At 35.9% G+C, this 13,839-nt stretch overlaps 1 protein-coding gene across 1 annotated transcript; it reads right to left on the reverse strand.

The window, feature by feature from the left end:
* Nucleotides 1-5,097: 5,097 nt before the first annotated feature.
* On the reverse strand, nt 5,098-8,463 carry LOC143625463 (uncharacterized). The gene is made up of 3 exons (XM_077095778.1): nt 8,097-8,463; nt 5,663-6,114; nt 5,098-5,209 (listed from the first exon to the last, which is right to left on the reverse strand). Exons 1-3 carry the CDS (start codon nt 8,271-8,273, stop codon nt 5,098-5,100), a joined length of 741 nt encoding a protein of 246 aa, XP_076951893.1. The 5' UTR covers nt 8,274-8,463.
* Nucleotides 8,464-13,839: the final 5,376 nt, after the last annotated feature.

Below are 13,839 nucleotides of genomic sequence, written 5' to 3' on the forward strand. Positions count from 1 at the left end.
TGAGCAAGCAAACATGGCTGAGGCTGAGGTTGAAGAAGGTCAGAAGGTTGGAGAATGTAAGAAGGTTGATAGAAATGAGAAAGCTACTGAAGAAGAAACAGCTTTCATGGCAGATGACAAGGATAATCGCTCCGAGGTAAGTTCTAAATCTTTCTGTACTAAATGTGAGAACTTGTCAGAACAACTTGCTACAATTACTGATCAGTATGTTAAGTTGGATGCCGAATTTAAAACCTTGAAAGAAGATCATCACTTCACAAAGACAAGAGAAAATAATTATAGAATAAAAATTAAAGCTTGTGAAAAAGACGTTCAAAGTTTAAAAACAAAATTAGCTGAAAAAATTGTTGTGATCGATCTAAGCTACGAGGTTTTAGAAGAGAAAACCAAGTTAATCGCTGAGAAAGAAAAACAGATTGCTGATCACCAGGTAAAAGTGGTGGCACTAAATAGGAAACTGGAGCAATTCCGGAACTCCACTGCCATCCTTGATCACCTTGTGAGTGATCAAGGTACCTCTGCAAAGAGGGGAGGAATTGGTTATAACGAGGTGCCACCACCGTATAATCACAACTACACTTTCAATCCTAGTGTTCATGAATCTGTTAATTTCGTAGCTGATCAGACAAGTACTGCTAAGGAAACTGGTAAAGTACCGGAAGTTAGTAAAGGCGAAACAAGTTCGCCTGTCTCAAAAATTAAAATTTCAAGTCCTGTCTCATCTGATTCGGATAAGTCATCCGAGTCGGGTAAGACAAAAGAGAAGGAAGTATTACCCACAAGTGGAGAAAATGCTAAATCAACTAATAAGAGTACTCCACTCAACCCATATGTCCCACCTTATGTGAGACGTATGGTTAGTAATACTGCCTCCACATCTAAAACAACTGCTGACAGGAAAGCTGATTATAGATGTTGTTTTAGATGTAATCAAACAGGGCACCTTGTTGCTGATTGCCCTCTGAAGCAGCGTTTCAGAGAGGTGAGGCCCTCGAAAACTGAGACCAAGGTTTTTAGTAATCGTTTACATGTTAAAAAAGAAAACCATTCAAATTTGAGATATAATACCGGTTTTCAAAGAAACACATCTCGTTTTCACACTACTAATAACCAAACCAACTGCTATAATTCTTTTAATTCTCTTAATGTTCGTCGGTTTGGTAGGCCTCACTATCAGTCTCCAAGGAGGTATCCTGTTAGGACTCGTGGAAATTTTTATAATGCTAACTTTGGTCAGCCAAGGTGTGTGAGTTCGGTTGAGAAGGTTAATCGACCCAAGACCAAGAGGTCTTGGGTCCCCAAATTTTAATCATCTCTTTTATTTGTGCAGGAACAGTTGAACAGGGCTTCCAATAATCTTTGGGTTGTGGATAGCGGCTGTTCCCGGCACGTGACTGGTAACAAAAATTTGTTACAAGATTTAAAACCTGTTCAAGGAGCGAGAGTCAGTTTTGCCGGTGAGAGTGGAGGCAAAATATCAGGAAAGGATACGGTAACTAACGGGAAGATGACGTTAGAAAATGTGAACTTTATTGAGCTAAACGGGATGATCAATCCCGAGTAACCATGTTTTTCTTCTGAGTAAAAAAAAAAAAAAAAAAAAAAAAAAAAAAAAAAAAAAAAAAAAAAATCGTCACTAATCGCTTAAAATTATGTCGGTTATCTCAGTTGGAAGGACATGTCTTAGGATATGTTTTGGTCCTCATTTTCTACTTGTAGATTTTGAGGATAGCCATTAACCTGATGACTGAAAGTGACCGGGGCGATTTATGATGTGTTTTCTTTCTATCGCTGAAAATTAGTCGTTCATACTTAGTTAGAAGGACACATACTTGTATGTGGTCGGTCCAGTTGATCCATTGGATCTTCAGGATTGCCGTTTACCTGAAAAACTTTGACGTGATCGGGGCGAATTGAAGTCAAAATTTTTTTTGGGAAATGAAATTACCTTTCAAGTCTATTACTTCGTAAGAAGTTCTTTGCTGTGTTTAACAGAAAATTGATCCAACCTTGGAAAATGATATATATACTGATTGTGTGTGCTTAACTAGTGAAGTTATTAGGCTTAAAAGGCTTTAGAACAGTCATTGTATGTCATGGTAATTTTAATGGTGCGTAAAAGTGTATGTGATACTAACTTAAATTTACTCGAATTTATGTGGAAACTCCTTAAGAGTTTTGTATGTCTTCATACATATCTTTTCGAAGGATAGGCAGAAAAGCGACTACCCAGTCATACACGAGCCCGTGAGTGTTCTGATTCCCGTGAAGACAGCATTTCAAGACACTGCAGTGATCCAGATTCGGGACTTGCAGTGGTTTCATACTCCGAAGTCGATAAAAATGTTTATAAAAAAAAAAAAAAAAAAAAAAAAAAAAAAAAAAAAAAAAAAAAAAAAATACGTGTATATTTTTAAGTACTTTCGAGACATAGTAACAATCAAGACTTCTCAAGTCTGGAGTTAGAAGAAAACGGGAAGCAGACATCGTGTATCTACAAGATAATCAGACACTATGGGTCGAAGTCAATTCGGGGTGACTTGGGTATAGCCAAATACGCTTTGAGAATAGATAGAAGACATCATTATCTCTGAGATGTTGCCATCTTAAATTTTTGAGCTTAACTGAACCTTAATCCGTATCACAGAAACGATGAAAACCATTTAAGTTATTTACATGCTTACAACCTGTCTCTTTATGTCATAATACAGCTAAACACGGATCCAAGTGACAGTCACATAATTAGTATGATTCCTGTTAGGATCTTTTCTAAAAACGTAGTGGTCCCTGACTAGACTGAAATTTGATCCCTTATACTTTAAATGTTTTAAGTTTTTGTACTTAGATAGTTTTATGTTTTTCTAAAACTGGTTACTTGGACTTGATCGTTTCATTTAAATTCTTAAAGGGAAGTTTTATAACTTAATTGAAAAATATTCAAGCCTAGTGGAAGCAATTCAACTACATGCAACCCTCCTGGTTGAGCATGGGAAAGTTATAGATGTCTTGAAGGTGTTCTTGGCATCTCAGGGGGAGATGAGGTGTAGAGGCGACAAGCTGAGGACGCAAAGAAGAAATGATCGAGACAATGATCCCAATGCACCGGAAGGTGCAGGTGGTGAGTTGCCAAGAACTACTATAGCTCTTGGGACTTCCACAGCTGAGGGGGAGTCTGCAGCTGGTGATGATGTGGTTGCTGTTGGTGATGATGTGGATGTGTTTGAAAATGTTGAGAGTGTTGATGATGTGATAGATCCACTGAAAGAGATAGACGATGTGCTGTTTGATTAAGATGTGCTGCCAAATGATATTATTGAAAGGAACTCGACGTGATTGATATGTGTTTGATCAAGATGTATTGAAGAGTCTGAAATGGTGGTATGTAGACTGCCAGACTGCTGAAGCTGTGCTGGAAGACGAAGACGAACAAGAAAGTGCTGAGGGTTTGTGATCCGATGCATCTTGTTAACTTATCGAAAGCTGATCTGAAAGTACTCAACGAGAAGAAGATCTTCTACATTCCTGCTTGGAAGGATCAAGCTAGGAAATATCAACGGGTAGTGTCGGTTTGTGTGAGAGAAGGGGCGCACGCGTGAAAGTGCAAGATTACAAGACTCAGAGATCAAGATATGAAGCTACTGCCAAGGGGGAGTCTGTTGGTACATGTTTGTCAGTAGTTCATAGTCTAGTATTTGTTATCGAGTCTGTAATATAGTTAATGGTTTGTTTATGGTTTGTTTTGTAAACTAGCGAAGTTATCAGCAAGTTCGCTATGGCGAACTTGCTGATCTAGCGAGGTTACTGACAACTTCGCCAGTGGCGAAGTTGTCGTGTTTAAATAGAACGTTTCAGCAGAGAACGTGAGTTAGGGTTTTGGTTTTACGTTTTGTTTCGTTTTGTTCTCTGTAACAGTGACCTACTGTTACGTGTTTGGTTATTCAATATAACGTGTTTACCTTATAGCTCGTGTTCATTGTTCGTGTATTCAATCTATACAATATCTACGCTCGTATCTATATACGCAGGGATTCCGCACCTGCGTTGTTAGAGATTTCCCGTATACGATCCACGTCCAGGAACCTACAGGTCCCAGCAGAGCCCAGTTGGTCCCGCAAGACTCACCTTGAACAGGGACGTCTGCGCAAAGGCCATCTGCTCCCGCAGAACCCACCATGCTCAGAGAACCTTACGCGCAGTACGCAAGCTGTACACGCAGGGAAAGCCTCCCAATGGTGAAGTACCCCGCCTGTTCCCGCAGTTGCGGATACAAGCCATCAGGGAAGGCTACTCGCAGACAGCAGGGCTACACGCACAAGACACTAGCTACTTCAGTAGTCACATGAAGGAATGAGCAAGGCGGGAACAATCCCGCCTAAATGAGCCAGTCTATGATTCTGAAAGATCTTTTGTACTATACCTACCAAGGTATGGATAGGACAGACGATCTGACCAGAACAGCCCATGAGCCAATCACAGGGTGACAGCTCACCGACAACAGTGCGAGGAGGAGCACCCTCTAGCACTGTTTGTCACTATTAGCCGCTGCCTACTCACCAACCCTTACTGTGGGGCGTGCGCAGCCTACAGTTGGTGGAATAGTGTTACTGTTGGCCGTAACCTATTCACCAACCAGCATGGCCTGCGTACAATCCACAGTAGGTGGGACGTGCATAATCTACAGTTGGTGGAATAGTGCAGCCGACTTTGTTACTGTTGGCCGTAACCTACCCACCAACCAGTATGGCCTGTGCATAGTCCACTGTTGGTAGAACAGGAATACTATTCAGCCGGCTGTACCTTCTAGGGAACCTACCTTCGGCTATAAATACTCCAACATCTTGGAATGGTAAGATCATCTGCTATCCTGTTATCTAGCAATCTCTTAATATACACTTATATTCAGAGCAATCTAGTCTGATTCTCACGCCGGAGGGTGGTCACAAGGAGGAACCCCCCCCCCTTCTCAGTGACGAGCTTACGGTGTTTGTTTTGCAGGTACCCTGAAGAACAACTGTCTCTGTTGGACCTCATTCTCGTGGGAAACATTACTTAACCCCCAGATTATCTATAATCTGTACCGGGTCACTTAGTGTTTCTTCAATTCCCTTTCCAGTATACAAAGGGTTCTCTTTCCGTCCATTTTTGTCTTTGATTCGCTTGTTCCAAATCATTGCTCAGTTTCACCCATGGCGGTATATTCACTTCCGGCCTGCAAAATCATATTCCATCATAAAACCCCATAAATCGTGAGAAACACTTAAACCTGAACATGACCCGTTTTACCTAAAAGTTTATTTATTTATTTATTTATTATTGTTTTTACCTATTAGTGCTTCAAGTTTACATTTATAAAAAAAAATACAATTTACATAAAACACTTACATTTATCTATAAAATAAAATGTTAATTTGCCTTTTAGTTTTAAATTTTGGCATAACATACTCAACCAATTTAATTTATTACATAATAAGCATTTAAAAAAAATATATAATAGGAAATAAATAGGTTAAAGGTCAACCCCTTAACCCGTTAGGTTGACTAGAACCAGTGTTCGATTTGAAGCTGACACGAATCTTTTTATACCAAACCAAACCCCACAATTTCATGTTAGCTTCGTGTCGTGTTTAAAATTCACAACACTAGTTATAAAGGTGTATATTACCAACCCCAGAAGGACCAATCCGGGAACACGATATCATAAGTCAAATCATCGCCACAATAATGGAACAACGGTGGTATAACACTAGTGTTGTCCGGGTAATCAGATTTAAGGATCAACGGCCAGTCGTGACACATGAACATCAAGTCAAGGTCCGGGACTTTTCCCGGGTAGAGCTCGAGAAGTTGCAAGATCCCCCAAATGGTGAATACGTCTCGTGTTTGGAACACATAGTCGTATTTCTCCATGTAAAGCCTTCCATCGACGATGATTAACCTAAAATGCGCCTTTTGTCTAGCTTTTTCAACCATTTCACTAGTGATTCCGGTTTCTTTCCATGGCTTTAGATCTTCGTGAATCCAACGAAAGTATTCGGGACATGATTGAGGTGTTGAACTGTTTGTGTCTTCGAATGGGAGAATATCTTTTGGACGAAATTGTGCTGTTATTGAAGACTTCACAACAATAGTGTACGTGTTAGTTGATTTCTATGTAATAAGATATCATTTTGCATACTTTAATAGTTTCTTAAACGTATTGGCGACTTATAACATATCATTTTGCCCCTTTTATGTGATTATTTTAGTTTTTTTATTATCTTTTCAAACACAATTTATTTTTCTTGTATAACTTTGTATCTTCATGGTGTTTTATATATAGCCAGATACGGTATTACAATGGTTGTACATTTAAAAAAAACGAGTCGTACCCAATATACTCACACATATAAGAGGTTTTTTTTTTAATTATTGGATAATATGAGAACTAGAAAAACATATTTAGTCTTTTTACAAAACGTTATGTATTGAAAACTATAAAAATAAAATATATTCTGGATAAAAATTATAAGAATAATTAAAACTTAAATTATTTATTGAATTAATTTGTCAAACCTAAATCGTAAACATTTGGGCCGACGGGCCCAATCATCTTATCCTCATTTTTCTTCCCGTATTTAAATAAAACTCAGATTATTTATAATTTCATTATTTAATTTGATATGAGAATTGAGAAATTACAAGAGTACATTATAACAATTTAAAACTATTAACGATAGCAATTAAATTGTGAAGAAATTAAATACTTAAAGTCAACTTGTCAATTTCTTGTTATCCTATAATACATATATTTTAATATTTATATGTAATCGTTATATAGTTCATGTGATATGTATGGTTGTAAATTTCGACTAGTCACTAATTAATTGTTAGTCTTGTCCTACTGTACGACTAGCGACTAACGATTGCTACATGTGAATAAAGTTAATTGCATCTTTTTATTGTTACTTTATTGTCAAATTCTCTCTTAGACAGATCAAAGTCCATTGGTCATGTTCAACTTTATATAATAAATATCATCCAGAGTTAGTTATACATTCAAATTTAGAAGAAAAATCAAAGTTTTCTTTTGAATATTACACGGTATAATCTAATATTGACTGAATGGAAATAAAGTTAACTATATTTGAACACCTATACACAAACATAAACATCCTTATAATACAAAATTAGAGGATTTAAAGGAATGAAAATATTGAGGACGAATAAATTAAGGTTAATGGAGTGAGAAACATAATTGTCACATTTTTATTTAAAATGCAAAGATGAGTAGAAAAACTTAATTAACGAAACATAAACAAACGACTGAATCCAAATAATTAAACCAGTTTAGAAACCAGTAGTTCGGTTATGACTATTTATTTAACTCAATTCTATGGTCATGTATGGTTTTTCAATAACCGGATCACTTTGTATTGTTCTTTTTGTAGATGATATATATTACATGTTAAACAATTATTATAATTTTTTATTGGCTGTAATTTAATTTAACACGTTTTTTTTTATTATTTTGCCAAATTTGATTAAATTTATTAAACGAAATGAGAGAACCAATGTTTACCGAATTAACCAAACCACTTTTTCTAATAGTTGAACCGTTTGTAGCCAAAACCTATCACTTATGAAAAGTCAAACAATAAGAAAAAAGATTTTAATTAGGTCCAATATCCAAATATGATCCAGATGTTAAAAACTTAAAAATTATATTTATGATTCTTAATGTTTCTTGGTTTTTATTTTTAAGTATATTAACCCTGAATATAAAGCAACTTTTGTAAAAAAAAAAAAAAAGATAGAAATGATACAAGTGTCATATAATTTTCCCATACAAATTAAATTATAGTAAATAACACACGTACATATATATTATTTGATTTTATTTATTTAAAGCGAGTAATCAAGCATGATCATATGAATATATTAACCACCTAATTATATTGTATTATCACGTAATAATTTTTTTCTGAAAAACTATGAATTGAAATTTAGTCAAAACCAGTGCATAATTATCAACAAATAAACCTATATGTGTTAGAATTTACTTATGTATACATTGTTTAAACACTTGTAACCAAAAATATGATAGATTAAATACTTACAACATCAACCCAACGGGTGAATAAATCTGTTGTGACGAAAAGGGTGACTAAAAACACAATAAGGAATATCGATACGCCGGGGTTCTTCATAAGCATGCCGGAGAAGTAAGCTTGTTTTCGGGGTACGGCTGCCGGAGAAGCCGAACCACCTTCCCCACCACCACTTATTTCTGCCATGAAAACTTTAACAAAACTTAATTAGGTGCAAATCATCGTGTTGGTTTATGAAAGAGAGAGTGGAAATAAAAAGAGGTTTAAATAGAGTTAGAAGCGTGAGGAGTGGGATTCTTTGATTTTTTGTATATAACTTATTATGTAACTTGATATATTTTTGTCTTTATAGAAGTCAAAGAATAAATATTATTTATTACATATTATCTAATATATATAAACTACAAGTTTGGTGCTGTTAAGTTGCCATTGGGCCACCTTGCAGCATCTTACTTGTCCATACAATTTTTTTTCGTTTTGTTATCGTAACGAACATAATGGAAGTTGAGCGAATGATAATTTTGTTTTTTCTTTTGTTTATTTTAGTTCCGATATCATAACGAGTGTGACAAAAACCGACTCAATTCGCATAGACTCAACGCCTCAACATCCGGGATCGACAACGCTCGGTTTTCCCAGCGATCGAGTTTACCGGCTGGTCCACTCAAATTTTATATTTTTTTCCTTTTTTTAGCACTGGTACAGTAACAAATGTAGCCGAAACAGATCAAATTCGGGTCCAGTTATCGCCTCAATGCCCGGGACTGACAACGTTTGGATTTTACCACCGTCCGGGTTTACTAACGAAACAAACTTTCGTTTTAAATAATTTATTTTTTTATATGTTAAATTAACGAATATATATATTTTTTTGGATGTTAAGGTTTTACCAATGATGTCTATACGATAAAGAATGCAAACGATAATTAAATTCTTAAAATTAAAAAATTAGGTGTTTTCATAAATAATCATTTACATCTAAGATGATACGAACACAAAATACTATATATTTTAAACATAGAAAAATGTTGATTCTTTTGGATCATGGTTCATGGAGTAAACAAATATGACATGGTTTCACGTAAGATGCAAAGTTTCCAAATTCCAAGTCAACCTATAATTCTCTACCTATTTTAATATACAAATGCTGAGGAAACGTGGTACTTAAATCGTTTTCAAATATATGTTATGTACGTCTGTTATCACCTTACAAATTATTATCAAAATAAAAAATAATAAAAGTTATGTGATCACAAATATATATTAATCTGTTAACTTAACACGAATAATACATTTGTTAGAAAAATTGCTTATTTGTATAGTTAATTAAACAATAGTCACCCGTAGAGGTGCACAAATCGGGTTTTTCAAATACTCGGGTTCGGGTATGGAACCGGGTTCAGGTATAATTGGGTATTAGAAATCGGGTATTGGTAAAAATCGAGTCGGGTTCGGGTCCGGGTATTGCCTCAAAGGGTTCGGGTAGGGTATAGAACCGGGTATTCTAAAACCGGGTATTTGAATACCCTATTTTCGGGTATTGAAAAAACCCTATTTGTGGGTTTTTTCGGGCTTTTACCGGGTATTTTTCGAGTTTATATTGGATTTTTTAAAAGGTTGCACTTTTTAGGGGTATTTTTCGGGTATTTTTAAGATATTTTTCGGGTATACATCGGGTATTTGAAATACCTGGTTTCGGGTATTGGAAAAACCCGGTTCCGGGTATGGAATCGGTTCGGGTTTTCGGGTATTACCGGGTACAAATCGGGTCCGGTTCGAGTTCGGGTTTTAGTGCCAAAATGCATGCCCTATCCATACCCTACGGGTCGGGTCGGGTACGGGTTCAGGTATTAAAAAATCAGTTCCGGGTTTTTATTTCGGCTCCTGTTTCGGGTTCGGGCATTTTGAGCACCTCTAGTCACCCGGGTTCTGAAATTTTTTATGTTAAATTCGTTTATCTAAATGTAAATTATATAAATAGCCCAATTAGTTTGGTTAAAAGGTAAGCATGACATAATTTTAATGAAAGTTAGTACTATAAATATCCTCATTTACATGCGTTTGATATTTCACCATCCTACCCTTTATTGACATCCTATCTATTTTGGACTATTGTTAACATTTTCTAAGTTATTTATATGGTATCTAAAATCTGATGATTTATTTTAGGAACCTACTAAAAGTGTTAACTTTTAGAGAGAAATATAGTGACCTAACATCTTTTATAGTTGTGGAGGTTGGGTACCAAATGCCCTAAGTCCTTCGCGACACCGAAGATCTTCCACGGAGGAAATAGTATCAAACTACTCGCATTGCGAAGATATACACTTCCTGCGGAAGAGTATTTAACAATTCAAGGAGTTCAACAGTAGCCATGTTGTGACAAAAAGGAGGACGACACAGGATAGGGAAAGGAAAGACCAATCACAGGCCGAGATCCCTATAATGCCCACGATGGCATGATGGACCAATCACAGAAGGCTAGCGTTGTGCCCGCCCACGACAAAGATCTTCATATGCCAGCTGGCCGACCAATCAGGAGCCGCTACCATGCTCAACCATGAGAATAGAATGTTCTATTGAGTGAGACAGCTGACCCGATCATTCTCCTTCTCTTCGGCTATAAATACTAGAGAGAAATCAACGATAAAAGGATCCACATTCTCTTTAAGAATTACTCATCACTTACCATATTGATTCTCACGCCGGAGTGTGATTACGAGAAGACCCCCCCCCCCCCCCGATCCTCCTTTTCGTAACGAGCTCACAATATTTGGTTTTGCAGGTCATGGCTGCCGGAATGCATAGCAGCTATTAATATCGACTCACCAGAGAACATAAACTAAGCCCACTTGGGGTTAGATTAGTGTCAATCCATCATCGGTCGAGATATTAGGTTAAGCCTACCAATGATTAATTTAGTGTTTCTTCAATAGTTTTGACAACTAACCACAATTTTTTTCTTCGTTGCGGCTCAATGCTTGTGACCCACTCGGATCAAATCGTTTGTTGGTGCCAGCGACCCGTTGCTCTCACCGTTACGTATGGCGTTTCCATGTATAAGTTATACTAATATCAATTACGGAAATTACTTGTCCAAGATGAAAGAGACCCTTAATGGCATTGTTAGTTGTTACAAAATAAAAGCACATAAATCAAAATGTAACTTTAAACTTATATATATATATATATACCTTTTGTGATTATAGTTAAACAACATAGATTATCTGTTAATACTTTAACTTTGTATTTTTTTTAAGTTATAGTATCTTTGTCCTTGACTCCTTGTATTATCAGCCTGTCTAGTACTTTACCTATCCGGTTAAATGTTTGTCTTCATTGGTGCCCTTATAATATGTTTTCGTGAGACACTAATGGGTGTTAAGAGTGTTAAATGCTTGATATGTTACCGTTGAGATGTAATCTGAGTACGAGATGCCCTAGATAAATCGATAGCTTTTGACATTGTACTATGGTTTATTTGACGAGATGTAGTAGTTTACTTTGGTCACCTGGTAACGTCTATTGTTCCAAAACGTGTTGTTCCGGGCATGCAAACCACCCCACGCAGACTGTCTCAGGCCCATCACGTGAGAGGTAAATCAGTCTCACTCAACGGCAAGATGATTGGCTCTTAGGATCGGTTTCGAACCCACAATCTCTATGTTATTATTCTAAGTCTTACGCCCCCTTAATCAACTGAGCTACACGGCAGACCATTTGGTAACGTCTAGAGCCTAGGTGGGTTGGCACTGATATATATTATTTTGGCTTTTGTCATGATTCAGTAAAAGGTTGCTTATTTCTAAATTTCTTCGTGAATTCTAAGGTTAAGTTCAATGATTTGTCTTGTGCATGTAGTTTGGTACTTTGGTTTGGTAATTTGATCCTTTAAAAGTGATGTTGTCTTGATGAATAAAAATTCAAACAAAGGGTCGTTACAAATTCGGTACAAGTTTGGCTACGACTCTTCAATTGCATATAAAAAGATGAAAGTTAGGTGAAAACTCTTTCCAATCATAATTCATTATGTAGGGATTTCTATTAGGCTGCCCGTAGTGGGGCGATAAATGCTCACAAAGTGGGGTGATTTTGTGAGTGAACACCGCCCCCTAGGGGATAAATGGGGCGATAAGATGGCACGGGGGGAGGGGTGTCTTTTGTCGCTGGTGATTGTTTGAAGAATATTATTATTATATTTTTTGTGATATATATATATACGGTTTGGATCAAATACAAATGAAATTAACGTGCTAAACGTGAGAATCAAGTAGAGTAATTATATATACAAGTAAAGTAATTACGTAATTACTCTATGATAATTACTCTATGGCGTAATTACATAATTACTCTACTTGTATATATAATTACTCTACTTGATTCTCACGTTTAGCATGTTAATATATATATATATATATATATATATATATATATATATATATATATATATATATATTGGGCTACAACACCATTACACCCCTAATACAAAAAACTTACCATTTGCTGATTGAGCGTCACATGACACACAACGCCCCATTTGGTAGCTTCTCCACTACACATAGCCTTAAATGACTCTTTCCTATTGTTATTTGATTATATCAGCCAAAATGATATACCTTTTTTTTATCGACGAACACACTCTCCACTATATATCAGTGCCGAGAAGAAACAAAAACAATATGAAGAATCAAATGTATAACACTTGGTCACTCCCTTTAGGTTTTGGTCCTTTTGGACCACTTACTAACAAGGGTTAACGATCCTCAAGTTAATATGAAGTCCTACAATTAAAGGGCATAAACAGTTATAGAAACATGTTATTATCTCACTGTTAAATGTTGCCATTTCAAGAACAACTAATAACAAACAAACTGAATTATTGTTTTGAACGAAAGGAATATTGTATAAGTTTGTTATAAAATTAGGTCGTGTTATTTTAATTTCATTAAATTTGCTAATTACTTATTTATTTTGTTATTGTTATGCATTATAGTTTGTTCTAAAATTAGGTATAAAATGTGACATAATTCTGAATGTAATGCTTCGCAGATATAAACGGCTTCAAAATCTGATTCTTTCTGTGTGCGTTTTAATTTAAAAGAAAACAAATATTTATGTTTATGTAATTGTAAATCTAGAATTTAAGTTCACAGATTATTAGAGAATCTTATAAGTTTTTACTTTCTTTCAAAATCCGGTCTAACCACAATTCGGTTCACTGTAACGAACGTTCCCAAATGATATTGGTTAAGAGTATTTAACCAAACCAAGGGTAGACGACCATTCATCCTACCATCCGGTTCGATCGGGCTACAAGAATATTGACCCGAGAGACTAGAGTCAAATTGTCATATTATTGCGAATGATTATATTTTTTTAGTTTATTAACTAGTTGTGACTTTTAAAATGGATGAAGGTAAATATGCATCAAATAATTAAATGTGATAAACTTTCATTTTCATATTTCATTAAACTCAAAACGATTACAATAAAGTGGCAGACAAACGGGCAACAAGTTGTGCAGCAACCCCATTTGAATAGCAAATCCAGTCCTACTAAAACGAAGCTTTAGGACTTAGGAGCCGAATAAATACCATGCACAATACGCTGAACCCTGCGCAGAAAATTCACAGCCTCCGGCGCCAAATATAATATAACTTGCAAGTTGTTATTTTCATTTCTAAAAATATATGTTCGAATAGGACAGCAAATACACGGATTATAATCATACCATGTTCTTAGCAACGAGATG

Source organism: Bidens hawaiensis, unplaced genomic scaffold (assembly GCF_021521415.1).
Source record: "Bidens hawaiensis isolate Kalapana, Puna unplaced genomic scaffold, B.hawaiensis_p1.1 tig00004105_1, whole genome shotgun sequence".
Lineage (NCBI taxonomy): Eukaryota > Viridiplantae > Streptophyta > Magnoliopsida > Asterales > Asteraceae > Bidens > Bidens hawaiensis.

Coding starts and splice junctions, on each gene's coding strand:
- LOC143625463 (XM_077095778.1), bottom strand. CDS start 8,273: ATGGCAGAAATAAGTGGTGGTGGGGAAGGTGGTTCGGCTTCTCCGGCA. Junction 6,115..8,096: donor TCACCCGTTGGGTTGATGTT/GTAAGTATTTAA, acceptor ATTGTTGTGAAG/TCTTCAATAACAGCACAATT. Junction 5,210..5,662: donor GATTGGTCCTTCTGGGGTTG/GTAATATACACC, acceptor ATGATTTTGCAG/GCCGGAAGTGAATATACCGC.